The following is a 12,966-nucleotide window of genomic DNA, read 5'->3' as shown; positions in this document are numbered from 1 at the left end:
CATGGCGACGGCGAGGCCGCGGCGTTGCCATGGGGACGGCGGGGCCGACACACGGGGCCGCCAGCGCCCCCCGCCGGGCCGCGGCCGAGCCCACGCGTGGGAGCGGGCAGCCCCTGGGGCCTCCCACCGTGCCGGGCCCGGCCCCACGCCCCTTCCCCGCGGCAGAGCAGGAAGGAGAAGCGGGAGGGAGCGGGGCAGCAGGCCTGAGACCCCCATTCGGGACGGGGGGAGGATGGGGCCGTGCGTACGGGGGGATGCCGGCACTTGGGGGCTGGGGCGACGTGCCCCTCGGCTCGCCCTGGCGCTCCTCCAGCAGCGCCGGGGCGCGGGCGAACGCTCCCTGCAGCTTCCCTCCGCCCGCCCGGCGCCTGCTCCCCGCCCTGCCCACATATTTCCACTCCCGCTTGGAGCAGGAGCTTGCGGGCCCCGGCCATGGCAGCGCGCGTGTCCCGCTGGCACAGCTACCTCGGCGTCACCCTGTCCCGCGAGGGGCAGCGGGTGGAGAGTTTCCAGCAGGCCGAGGACATCCTGCTGACCCTGCTGGAGCACGTCCACGAGCGGGACCCCCGCTTCCTCGTGGATTACTGCAGGAACCTGGAAGCCTTGGAGTTCGCCCTCCGTGCTTCTGAGGATGCTGTCACCCTGGAGGTGCCCCTGCGGATTGACGGCAACACCCTGCGGGCACGGGCATGCCGGCCTGGAGACAGCCCAGCCGAGAGCGTGACTCCTGGGCACCAGCCCGCGTCTGGCACCTGTTACCTCGAAGTGCCCTCTCAGGAGACCAGTTTGAAGGACTGGACCAGTGCAGATGCCTTAGGCATGATGGAACAGGCAGGTGGCACCGGGTGTCTGGTACCGAGTAAAGTCCTCTGCCGCCTGAAAGAGCTCCTTGTTTCGGCCATCGTGCACTGCCAGCGCCATTTCCTCTTTCAGCCAGGTGCGTAAGCTAGCGGGGTCTTCCCTGTCCAGGAGCCATCCGGCTGGGATGGAGGGGCCCGGGCTCTGCAGGGGTCCCTGCACGTTACCCCAAGCTCCTGGGCAGAACTGTGCCTGGGAAGGATGTGGGGGGTGGGGAAGGTCCCCACCAGGAATGCCCGGGGGGATTGTAGTGGTATCGTTACACATTTTCCACCTCTGAATACTCTTTCAAGTAAGTCTTTGCTCTGATGAAGAGAAGATGATATTAGAGGACCAGAGGGTCTCAGAAACGCAGCACCACTAGCCAGTCCATCAACCTCTCTCCTTTGAGCCATAACCCTTCATGGTTTTCCTCTGCCCCCATAGCCTGAGACCTTTCTCTGATCAGTTTTTCTTGGATCATGTTGTCTTTCTCTGTGCTGTTCTGCCACCGAACTGTTCTGCTGACTGGTGCTTGCCTGGGTTCCTGCTGTGCCGACCCTCATCCTTCTCACGCGAGGGCCACACAGGGCTTGGATCAACAGCCTTCTCTTGGGAACTGCAGCCAAACCACAGCACCAGCAAGGAGTGACTCGAGTCGGGTGGGACGAGCCCGTGGGTGCTGCGGCATGCACCTGGTTCAGCCTGCAGGACCGGCTGTGGTAACCTCCTGGCCTTCTCCTCTGATGTAGCTGAACTCTCCATGTCTAGGTGACCTCAATGCTGAACATTTAAAGGAAGACGCTATGGAGCTGTCCCTGCTGATCCGTGGTGGGTGGAAAACCGTCCGCTTCAACATCATCCCTGTGGTGAGGAGGCAGCAGGAGCCGCTTGAGCTTGGCAGGCAGCCGAGTGACAAGGGTTTCCCTGAAGGCAGCCTCCAGAAGGCCACAGAAGAGGCCCACTTCGTCCCTGCCTCTCCTTATTGCTGGAGGTGAGTGGCACACCGTGCTCTGCAGGGGCACACGCGCAGCACACAGTGACCGTGCCTATGTCCCATCTGTTCTGGGGGCCCCTGGCTGGCAGCGCTGCCGGGAGCATGCAGAAGGCGGTGGGAAGGTAGAGGGAGATGTTTGCTGTGGCCAGCTGAAGTGAATTTATCTCACCATTAAAATTACGATCAAAACTACTGCCCTGTTTTGGGGGAGACAGTGGAAAAACATGAGCCAAATTTCAGGCAACACCAGGAAAGAGGGCAATAAAAGAGGGCTCCGTACCAGAAACATGCAGAGACCTTTGGCTGAGCTCAAACACTGAAGCTCAGGTGCAGCCCAGAGTAAGGCCAGGCCCTCCATGAATTTGGGAGCTATTTCCAGGGTCCTGGGAAATCTCCCAGCATGGGGAGTATATGGAGAAACCTTTTCTTGTGGAGTCCCTCCCTAGCATACCCCTCTTTCCAGAGTAGGTTTGATGCTCTCAGCCTAGCACTGAGATGATTTTCCTGCCTGGTGGCCTGGGAAGGCTGATGAACTCTTGGCTCACTCCTGGCTCTGAGCATCCCCAAGCCCCTGTTGGGGGCTGTGCTGACTGCGGGGGGTATGTGATACATTCCCAAAAAGCTGGGCTCACATGCCGAACCCTCTCCAGCCAGGACATGCCCCACAGGGTGTCTAGATGTCTGGGGAGGCCCGCAGGTGGCTTCCAGCAGCTGAATCTCAGAAGGAGCAATGCAGACGGTGGTAGCTCTCTTGCTAGGACTTTGCAAGCAAGTCCAGGCATCTCACAGCAGCAGGTAGAGGTGCGTTCCAGTGTGGGCTGTGGGAGGGAAAAGGGCTGGGGTGACACACGCCTCACCTGTGAGCACAGTTACCCAGCCCCAAGGAGGGGCTGAGCATCCGCCTGCACCAGCCTGAATTATTTTGGGCACGAGCTGGGTGTCCAGCCCAAACTTGCGAGGCCGGCTTCACCCCTGAGACAGCCTGCAGCACTCCCCAAAACACACAGGGCTGGTGTATAAGGAAACACAGGCGTGCTTCCCCTCATCCCCAGTCCCTTCTGGGAATTCAGGAACTGCTCGGCAGCACCTTTGTTAGCTGCAGATCTTCTGGGTCCTCCTTTCCACTCTCCTTTCTTGACAGGAGTGGTTGCAGGAGGTGGATTGGGGATGCTATGCGGTTGGGACCACACCAGGTGGCTGGGAGAGTCTGTGGGGCTTGGTGGTGCTGAGCTGCTGGGGCTGGCTGGAGTCTTGGGTCCTTTGGTGCCCACAGTGAGCCTATCCCTACACCTTGTGTGGCACAAGGCCACAATCCGTTCTCCCAGCAGGTTTGGGACAGAGACCAGAATCAGGAAGGTTGGGAGGGACCTCTGGAGATCATCTAGTCCAACCTCCCTGCTCAAGCACGGCCACCTAGAGCATGTTAGACAGGGTTGCATCCACGCGGGCTTTGAGTATCTCCAGAGAAGGAGACTCCACAACCTCTCTGGGCAACCTGCTCCAGTGCTCTGTCCCTCTCACAGGGAAGACATTCCTCCTCATGTTCAGGTGGAACTTCCTGTGGTTCAGCTTCTGCCCATTGCCTCTTGCCCTGTCGCATGGGGCAGCTGAAAAGAGTTTAGCCCCACGCTGCAGCAAATCCACGTGCGGCTCCTGGGGCCAGATGGCTGCTGGGGGCAAGCTGCCCTCAGCTCCTGTGTTTCTGGGCAGGGGGGAACCAGCCCTGGGGAGGCTCCTGCTTCAAACCTCCAGCCCCAGAGCTGCTGTGGGTCTGGCCATGCCAGCTGTTTGATTGCAGCCAGTCCAATATCTCAACACTTGTTCTCTGCTCCGGGGTATCTCAACTCCCAGGGCATCCAGGTGGGGTGCTCCGTTCATCGGTGCCAAAAAGCAGCCTTCTGCCTTCCTGCCTACTCCTGGGCCTTTCCCTAGCCCCTCCAGCGCTCCATCTCCAAGTGTGCCAGGTCACTGTAGATACCCTTTCCTTGTCTCCTGGCTGGGAAAATCCAGGTCTCTAGTCTGGGTAGCCCTGCACAGCCCTCACCAAGCTGCTCTCCCTTCACAGATCCTCCACTCACATTCCAGTCCTGAAGCTGCTCCATGCAGTGGGCACTCTGAAGGGTCCTCGTCTAGACAGCCTTCGCCTGCTTGACCAGGTCAACTCCGAGGACTGGAGGGAGGAGGGCAAGAAATGCGGCCTCACGTTCAACCACCTGAAGGTAGGTTCTTCCTCCAGAGTTTGCAGGAGTGCAGCTCTCCTAGCTGAACACAAGGCATGGGCAGAGCCAGAGCTGCTCCCTGGCCGGGGGCAAGGCTTGGACCTCATGAGGCCAAGCTGCTGCTGAAAGAGGAGCCCAAACAAAAGCCAGAGTAATTTATGTATATTGGAACATATCAGCCCGTGGCTGTGTCCGGAAAGAATGCACATTGCTGGCCCTGATCAGAGAGCTCTGATCCTTCTCCAGTGCATGCTACCCTCTCTGGAGACAGCAGGCATTTAGGGGACTGAGCCAGTAATCTCCAGAGCAAAAGACCTGGAGTGTTAAGAGCTCCCTGGCCTAGTTCGTGTCTGCAAGGACAGTGCTGGGGATGGCATTGCTGTGCCTACCGTGCCACATGGTATCCTCTGTCCTAGCATGCCGGGAGGTGCCTGTGCATGGCTGAGGGCTGCATTTCCTTCTCCGACCAAACCCTGTCTCCTTGCTGAACCTGTTCACAGCACTCTGGGCCAGGGACGGAGTACGATCGAGGTGTGCTCCATCTTGTGGTGTCTCACTGGGGTGGAGATGGAGAAGCAGGCAAAGCTGTCTTCTGTCAAGAGAATGGCTTCAGCTGAAAGTAACCCAGATCCCTTGGGTTTTATTTTAGATTGTGGTTTTTTGCAATTAAGAAAAAACACAGAATGCCTTTTTTCTTCAAAAAGCATCTTCTTTTGATTTCTAATCAAATGCAGGCTGCCCTACCACCCTGTGCCGAGTTTCACCCTAATTTTTCTACTTGGCCAGAGCCTTGAAAGTTCTCTTGAACTGAGCAGGAAAGTAAAGGCAGCAAAGGCAGCAGCACTAAGATATCCCTGTTGTCATGTGGATATACTATGGCCCTGGGATCACAGCATGGAGGAGGCAACTGCTTCCGACAAACCTGGCTGGTCAAACAGACCTCCTTGGGCTAGCAGGGACATTCTTGTTCCAAGCCATGCTGGCCTTTGTCCCCGGATGTGTTTCCCATTACAATCTGGCACCAGAAAGTATCAGTTGCTGGGCCACTTCTCAGCACAGTGCTGAGGTAGCTGATGTGGTAGTCGCAAGGGGTTCACATACACTGTGGATGGCTGATGTGACAGGGAAACTGTGAGCAGTCTCTGTGCTTTAATGTTTCTCCTGTGTGGAAAGCTTGTGCACATCATTTCAGAGTTGCTGCATAGCTGAGATGTAGAGTCCTGTCTGTCCCAGCACCAAATCAGAGGCTCTTTGGGGGATGAAGGTGATATCCGCATCAGAAGGTGAACAGAGTAGGGAGATTCAGGGACATCAGCCTGAGTCTGCAGGCACCTGAAGCAACAGCTCCGAGAGACTGTACAGTCCTGTTGTGTCACTGGGATGCTGAGCAAAGCCAGATGTGGTATCTGCGTTGAGAGCTCAGCTCCATGCATGTGGGGATGGCTGCACGGTGATTCAAGGGATCTGAAGGCGCAATCTTTGCAGGGAGTGCCTAAGTCCCCTTGGCATTGCAGCCCAACCCTGCCCACACCCCACAGCTTCTCCATGCCGCTCTCACTCTCCACAGATGGTGCTACTGTGGAGCACAGAGCTGTTTCCTTCACCGGAGGACTGGCAGGACCTCGAGGGCTCGGTCTACAGGCTTTTGGTGATCCTCCTCTGCTGCTTGGCCACCCAGCGCTTGCCCCACTTCCTGCACCCGGAGGAAAACCTGTTCCAAGGAGAGCCTCTGGACCTCAGCTCACTATACTGTATGGTGGAGGGCTTTGCCCGGGACCCCCATCGCTTCCTCCACTTCCACTTTAGCCTCCCTGTGCACACCAGTGGCCTGCAGGCAGATCCTGGCATCAGAGCCCTCCTGCAGCTCCCAGCCAAGGACAAGACCTACTGGGACACAGCCTATTTTGACATCCTACTCAGCCAGGTAACTAAGGGGACGCCAGAGACTCCAGGGGCTTTGCTTGGCTGGTCTTGCCAACGTGAGGCAGTGCATGGCACTGCCCGAAACCTGCTTGGCTGGGCAGTTTATGGTGTGCTGGAATTTACTTCCAAGAGCTCCCCTGCCTTTGACCCTCACTGGCTTGTGCTGCCCAGCCCACCGTGGTGTTTGGCAGCTGTGGGAGGCTGCGGAGGGGCTTGCTCAGGGTGTGCTGGGCTCGAGCAGAGCGGGAAACCCTCTCCACTCACTCCCTGCATGTGTCCGCTCAGTTCCAGATGTACCAGATCCAGGACCATGCACGCCACTTGGCTATGTCCCAGCTCCTGTCCAAGGCCCGGAGAGAAGTGCCAGTGCAGAGCTGAGTGGGGTCTCACTGCCAGCCCATCCGAGTGTCTCCCCATTTGCCTTCCTTACTACATAGGCCCTTCCCTGCCAGCAGCCTGAGCTCCCTGCAGGGGGAAGGGAAATCAGGCTACAGCTGACCTTAAAACATTGAAGAAGAGGAAAGGACACAGGCAAGAAACTTTTCTCTCTAACAACTGGAGAGACCAACCCAGCTCTCTGCCTCCTTCCTGTAGATGGCTCTCAAGCTGTGCTTTCCCCTGTGCTGGGCAAGGCTGTGTCCTTGTGGTGCTTCTTTCGACTGCATCTTTCCGCTCAAAACTCGGAGAGCACAAGCAACCAACAGGGAAGCCACATGGTGCTATGTCATTTTATTCAGGAGAGGTGGCACCAGGGAAGGAGCACAGGTTTGTCGCAGCTGGGTGTGGGTGCATGGCCTGTCAGCTCCCCCAGTTAGAGCTGGGCTCTGGAACGGGTGTTTTGCATCACTGCATACCTGCTGTTGAGGATATGGTTGTTCTGCGCTGCTAGGCTTTAGGAAAGGACCAGCCAATGGTGATGGTGATGGAAGGGGCAGGAGGGGAAGGGACCTGCAGGTGGATCCTGCCTCCAGCCTTAGATTCAACTTGCTGTGAGACTGTCATGTCCTGGGGCAAGGGGAATGAAAGAGGTGAGGGGAGCAGGGCATTGGGCACGAGGAGCAACCCTGAAAGAGGGACCAGGAGAAGGATATGTAACCACATCCCACACCTGCGCAGTGTCCTACCGACATGCTGGTCTCCTGGGCCTCACCCTGTAGGATGGTTCCCTGGGCAGTGTGGGTGCCGGCTCAGGGTCCCCTGTGCTGCCCACCCCTCTGCCCACACACGCAGCCCTGCACTGCAATGCTGGGAGAACTTGCCAGCCAGTGCAGCCAACGGCACTGGGGCCAGAAACTGGCTGTGTTGTCCTTCTTCCCTCCCAGTTCTACAGGTCCCACACAGCCCTGGCTGTCCGGCTGTCCAGCTGCAACCCATACTTCTCCTAGCAGATCTTGTCATTGCCACCAGCTTCTCCCGATGGTCTGTGCCACTGTGCTTTGGCTGCTGGGTGCTGCAGCATTTGCTGCCGGGGAGCCAGAGGAGCCCCTCTGCCCACCTGCCGCCTGAGAGGGCAGGAGTAGAGGGAGCAACATCTTGGCTGGACCCCGTCTGCAGCCGCTGCACAGGGTGCTCACAGCCTGCTCTGGTGACAGTGCTGCAGGGCGTCTCGCAGGGCGTGGAGTACCAGGTCCACATTGGCTCTGGTTGAGTTGTAGCCCATGAGACCAACTCGAAGAACCTGGGAGGAGACAGACAGATTTCTCACTGCAGCACAGACCTTCAGGGCTCTGCCCTAGCCCCCGTCTCCTCTTTGCAGAGCAGAATTGCTGGCAACAGAGCAAAGGCTCCTTCCAGCCATGGTGAAGAGCCAGGGGCGTGCAAGGGAGCAGCTCTACGTGCGTGCGTGTGAGCATGCATGTGCACCTCCCCTTGTTCGCTCGTATTTAACGTGCATTTCCTCTCAATGATGATAAAGACGTGTCACCCCGCTAACTGTATGTGCAGTTATTCAGTCACGCTGCAGCAGTTCTGTAGGGCTAGGAACTGATACGCGTTGCTGCAAGCAATTGGGTAGGACCAGATATTAGGTGTCTTGTGGCTAGCATCCAAGGACCATCAGTTCATCTCGGAGTGCACTACTGACAGATGCAGCCTGTTTCTGGGGGTGAAGAATCCAGGTTCAGTGTCTACCAGGGGACCAGAGAGTAAATTTGGAGCAGTGCAGCGGGGAGAGGAGCACCCTTCCCACCTTGCCTGACGAGGGGCCCAGGCCCCCAGCGATCTCGATGGTGTGTTTGTTCATGACAAAGGTTGTGATCTCCTCCCAGTCGTAGCCCTCAGGCACTTTGATGGCAGTAATGGTGGGAAGTCTTGCTTTCTGGAGAAGACAGAAACAGGGTCAAATCTTCAGCTTCTAGCCACTTGCCAGTCATCTAGGAGCCCTGCAGCCTAGGAGGAGAAAGCATCTCAGGGCAGGGGAAATTTGGGATATTCTTTTCCATCTGTGAAACCACTGGAGGAGTTTGCATCAAAACCTACCCAGGCCAAGTCTCTGGTAGAGGAATGACGTTGTGTCCTCCCACCACCCAGACCAGTGAGACGGGCTCACCCCAGACCTACCTCTTCCTTCACCAAGAGCTCGAGCCCCAGGTCCTGCAGCCCCTTACACAGGTAGGTACAGTTGGCCTGGTGGCGCTCCCATGAGTTTTCCAGGCCCTGTGCCAGGGTGGCCATAAAAGAGAGAGAAAGTCACCACAACTACCGAAGACCTCCTGGTGCCCATTCTTTCACCCAAACTCTGTCAGTAGTGAAGCAGTGCCAGGCTCTGCCATCCCCTGGGGCTTTGCCCTCTTCCTCTCCCTGCGCCCAGCCCTGGTGCTGCTCACCTGCTCAACCAGCATTGCCAAGCCCTCCCGCAGGCTGAAGAAGCTGTTGACTGGTGCTGTGTGGTGGTACCTGCGAAACCCAAACGGTACCCTGGTGGGCTCATCCCTGGTGCTTCCAGCTTGCGGCAGGGGTTGAGGTGCAGCTGGGCCCTGCCACCTCCACTGCAGCCAGCATGGGGGGGGGGGGGAGCAAAGCACCTAGGGCAGCCCATGGGGAGGGTGGAGGTGATGGGGAGAAAGGGCAGAACCCTGCATGGAGAAGCTAGCATGAGCAATCCTTGCAGGGCAGGTGTCCCACCAGTGAGGTGAAGGCTGTGCTATGGAGGGGACCCAAGTGGGGCCCAAAGGTTAGGAGGAAAGGGCTCTTTCGATAGAAGGGAGGTGCAAACTGTGAGGAGCTTGGGCGAAGGGAAGCAACATGCATTGGGATGCCGCGGCCTTCCCTCACGTTCGTGGCTTGCCGTCACAGCCCCAGTAGCTTGCCAGTTGGTTTATGTCTAGGTAGAAGGAAGAAGGCTTTGTCTTCCTCCTCAGCATCTTCTCCCTGGTGAAGCAGAGCATACGGCCTCAGTTGGACCCTGGGGATCTCCCCAGCAAGGACTACCTCATCTCCCCACGCCAGCTTCAGGCTGGGGGTCTGCCCCATGCCAGGACCTCCTCAAAATGAGTACTGGGGCAGCTCTAGGCCCAGGGCCAGCATGGAGCAGGGAGTGGCTCTTGCAGAGCTCTCGGTGCCAGGCCCAGGCTGGCATTGCTGCGTGGAGAAGTAGCTGGCACAGGGCCTGGCTCTGAGCCCAGCAGACACGGTGCTGGGAGCGCTCTCCTTAGCATGGCTGGACCAGATGGGTGGCAAGGGAGAGGGAATTATGGCCTGCCCCATGCCTGGCGTCCATGGCCATTTTCCATGCAGGGGACAGGGCTATCCTTACCTGGCTCGCTCACTGAACGAGATGGGGCCACTGCCAGGGGGGGCGCTGAGGACTTTCTGAGACCCTGAGTACAAGACATCAATCTCTGCACAAAAGGAGAGAAAGCTCCTCAGAGACCCAGGGACTCCCTTGTGAGAGATGGGTGTTGACCCCCCCCAGGTCTCGCTTGCATTTTGCCCTGCTGTGAATGGTGTGCATGGAGCATAGGGTGGATCATAGATGCTGCAGGTGCTGGTTGCATTTGGCCCACTTTGACGGAAATCTTGGCACCTCTGACTATCCCCATTGAGAGGTGGAGGTGGCCACAAGGTGTCTGGCCATAGCTGGACCAGTTTCTAGTGTCACTGGCACGGACTGACAGGCGGTAGAGCTGATTCCCCTTCAATCTCCCCCTCTGCATCCCAGCTTGAACACTCGGCATGTGGGACCCTCTTGTCCACTTGGGTAACCCCAACAGCACCCATGGCTCTTACCCTGCTGGTCCATGAAGATTGGTGCCCCTCCAAGCGATGCCACCGAGTCCACAAGCAGCAGGCAGCCGTGCCTGAGGGAGGACAGAACTCAGCCCTGGACTCCTGCTACCTCCTCCTGCTCTCGCACCCTTCCTCCCTCCCCTCTTCCTCCAGTCCCCACCCCCAGTGGGTGTCCAAGCCGCCCAAGGCTATGCATCACAAATCAATCCTTGAGCCCCAGTCCCAGATGCCAGCTGGGCATGGGCTGCCGCCTTGGGGTCGCACAAACACCCGTTGCTCACTGACCGGTGGCACAGCTCGCCCAGCCCCTCCAGTGGCTGCAGCACGCCTGTGGAGGACTCGCCATGGGTGATGAAGAGTGCAAAGGGCTTGTGCCGCACCAGGCCCTGCACAAAAAGAGATGAACTGCTCAGTTCTGGGCCTGGTGGGCTGGGAGGGAGCCCACTGCCTGCAGCTGTCACTCACCTCCTCAATGTCCTGCAGGGTGAAGTACTCGCCTAGGGGCTTCAGCAACTTATGGACGTTGGCTCCTGGAAGGGATTTGGGCAGAGCGAGAGTGAGTCTTGGCCTTTCCTCCTGCTCCGCAGGAGAGTAAGTTACATATTAACCAGGAGTCAAGCCACTGGCCAGGGTCTGGCCCCCTGGGGATTTGCCCGGTGGAAAACCCATAAACTACCATAAGCAGAGGGGCATCACTTGGAGCTTTCTCCTGATCCCAAAGCAGTCATGGCAGGAGACATGTCCCTCAGGATGGGGACAGTGGGCAGGATCTCTTGGGTGAGGGTGTCCTACCCCATGAGCAGCTGGTTAAACCCTGAGCAATGCCACCGCGGTTTGGAGCCCAGCTGCTCCCCAGCGTACCCAATCTCTCAGCGATGATGGCTGCGCGCTCGCCCCAGATGCCGTTGATGGCCACCAGTATGGTGTCGCCCTGCTCAATCAGGTTGAGGAGGGCAGTCTCCATGGCGCAGTGGCCTGTGCCGCTGACGGCCAGGGTCAGCGGGTTGCTCGTTTGGAAGGCGTACTGGATGCCTGCCTTGATCTCATCCATGATCTGTGGCGGGCAGCAAGAGACCGGTGCGTTAGGACAGCCCTTTTCCCAGGCACCACGCTGCCATGGGGCTGCGTAGTGGGGTTATGCCGAGGATGAGGACGGAAGGGGAGGCAGGCAGGGCCAGGAGGTGACTCACCTGCAGCATCTCGGGGGTCGTGTGGCCCACAAGCTGCCGGCCCGCCGCGGCCAGGACGCGAGGGGGCACGTTGCTGGGTCCTGGCCCCAACAGCAGCCTCTGCGGCACGGCCAGAGGCTGGCGCAGCCGTTCCGGAGGGGCGATGAGCAGCGGGCTCGCAGCCATGGCGTGCCGCAGCACCCCCCAGAGCCGAGCTGGGAGGAGAGGAGCCGCAGGCACGGCCCGCGCGGTGCCCCGTACTGCTGCACTATGCATCACCGCAGCCGGGTGGGTCTTGTGCCCTCGTGGATTCCGACCATGGGGCAGAGTCCCTGCCACCAGCCCGGACTCTGCCCCGGCTGCCTCCTCGCCTGGTTAATGTGCCACTAACACTGGCCTTGACACCTCGGCCCTCTCATTGCAGGGGATTCCTTCCCACCACGGTCCCTCGGGGGCCACATCTACCCCCACTGACTCCGTGTATCTGCCCCACATGCCAGCGGCACCGCTGGCAGACACTCTGGGAAACGCCCACAGAGCTGGCTACTGCAGACAGCATTTTCCAACCACCTTGGCAGTACAGCTGTGCTAGCCCTAGTGACAGCCGTGGCATAAGCCACCGCTCAGCATGGGTCAAGGTGGCTTTCTCCAGCCCCAGGTTGATGAATGTCCTGGGCTGCAGTTCACCTTGTTGTCGACATGCTGCCACACATAACGTGTGCATCGAGCATGTTGTCCACCCCAGGGCTGAGGGCAGGTCATGCCTCCCCGAACCACGTCCCAGCAAGGCATGGCATGAGCCTCTCACTTTCTCCATGAGCCAGGGGAAGCTGAGCTGCTCTTGTACCTTACTTGGATGGCAATCTCATTTTTCTTCACCTGTAAGAGGAAGAGGGAGCGAAGGTATTGGGGTCCTCCAGTGCGATCTGAGCACCAGGTGCCCATGGAGGGGACGTCCCACTGTGATGGGGAGGCATACTCAGAGGGCAGCACAAGATGGTTGACGGGCTCCCAACACCTTCTTGTTGGGATCCCTGCTGTGAGGGGATGCAGAGATCCTGCTCACAAGGTTCCTGCTGCCTCCATGCCCAGGGAAGTGCACGCCAGGACTGGACTCGGCACAGCCACCACTGTCTGGACGTCTCCAGCATTGCAGAGCTGTAGCCCTCCCAGGTCATGAACCTCTGCTCACTGATGTGGACATGAGTGTGACCACTATATCCAACCAGAAACAGAATCATATTCTGTATTAACCCACTGTAAGACAGGTCTTTCAATCATTGATCCATGCTCAAGCACCAGCCTTGCAGAAGGATGCCTGGCCGAGTGCCATCCACTCAGAGCAGATTGGGTGTTGGGATGATTTGTCCAAGAGCGGAACCATGGGATCAGACAGCAGCTGCAGTCCCTCCTGGAGCAAACTCTGCTCCTGCAGGCTCGGCCCAGCTCACTGGCCTCATGATGTGTCCCTACAGTATGTGCAGTGTGCTGGGATGTTGCATGACAAGCATGCCTGTTGTTCAACGTGCCACACTTGTCAAGTGTGCCTATGGTCCATCAAACCATGCTTATCGTCTGTCATGATGTGCCTGTT

The 12,966-nt window shown here is 58.5% G+C and overlaps 2 protein-coding genes across 2 annotated transcripts; one reads left to right on the top strand and one right to left on the bottom strand.

Moving 5' to 3' along the window:
* The first annotated feature begins 1 nt into the window (after position 1).
* On the top strand, positions 2-6,354 carry MAB21L4 (mab-21 like 4). The gene is given in 7 exon segments (XM_062583093.1): positions 2-96; positions 347-424; positions 426-937; positions 1,609-1,831; positions 3,900-4,053; positions 5,621-5,977; positions 6,262-6,354. Coding segments are annotated over 7 exon segments (1,512 nt in total).
* A 1,192-nt stretch (positions 6,355-7,546) lies between these two features.
* Positions 7,547-11,573, bottom strand: AGXT (alanine--glyoxylate aminotransferase). Its single transcript, XM_062582935.1, has 11 exons — positions 11,394-11,573; positions 11,065-11,257; positions 10,669-10,733; positions 10,489-10,589; positions 10,204-10,274; positions 9,731-9,815; positions 9,250-9,345; positions 8,802-8,871; positions 8,532-8,631; positions 8,165-8,289; positions 7,547-7,654 (listed from the first exon to the last, which is right to left on the bottom strand). The coding sequence occupies exons 1-11, from the start codon at positions 11,556-11,558 to the stop codon at positions 7,547-7,549; spliced, it is 1,179 nt and encodes a 392-aa protein (XP_062438919.1). The 5' UTR covers positions 11,559-11,573.
* Between the last annotated feature and the right edge of the window lie 1,393 nt (positions 11,574-12,966).

This window comes from Rhea pennata, chromosome 9 (assembly GCF_028389875.1).
Source record: "Rhea pennata isolate bPtePen1 chromosome 9, bPtePen1.pri, whole genome shotgun sequence".
In the NCBI taxonomy this organism is placed as follows: Eukaryota; Metazoa; Chordata; class Aves; order Rheiformes; family Rheidae; genus Rhea; species Rhea pennata.
The sequence above is the reverse complement of the archived record's forward strand: the minus strand, read 5'-3'. Positions and strand labels throughout refer to the sequence as shown.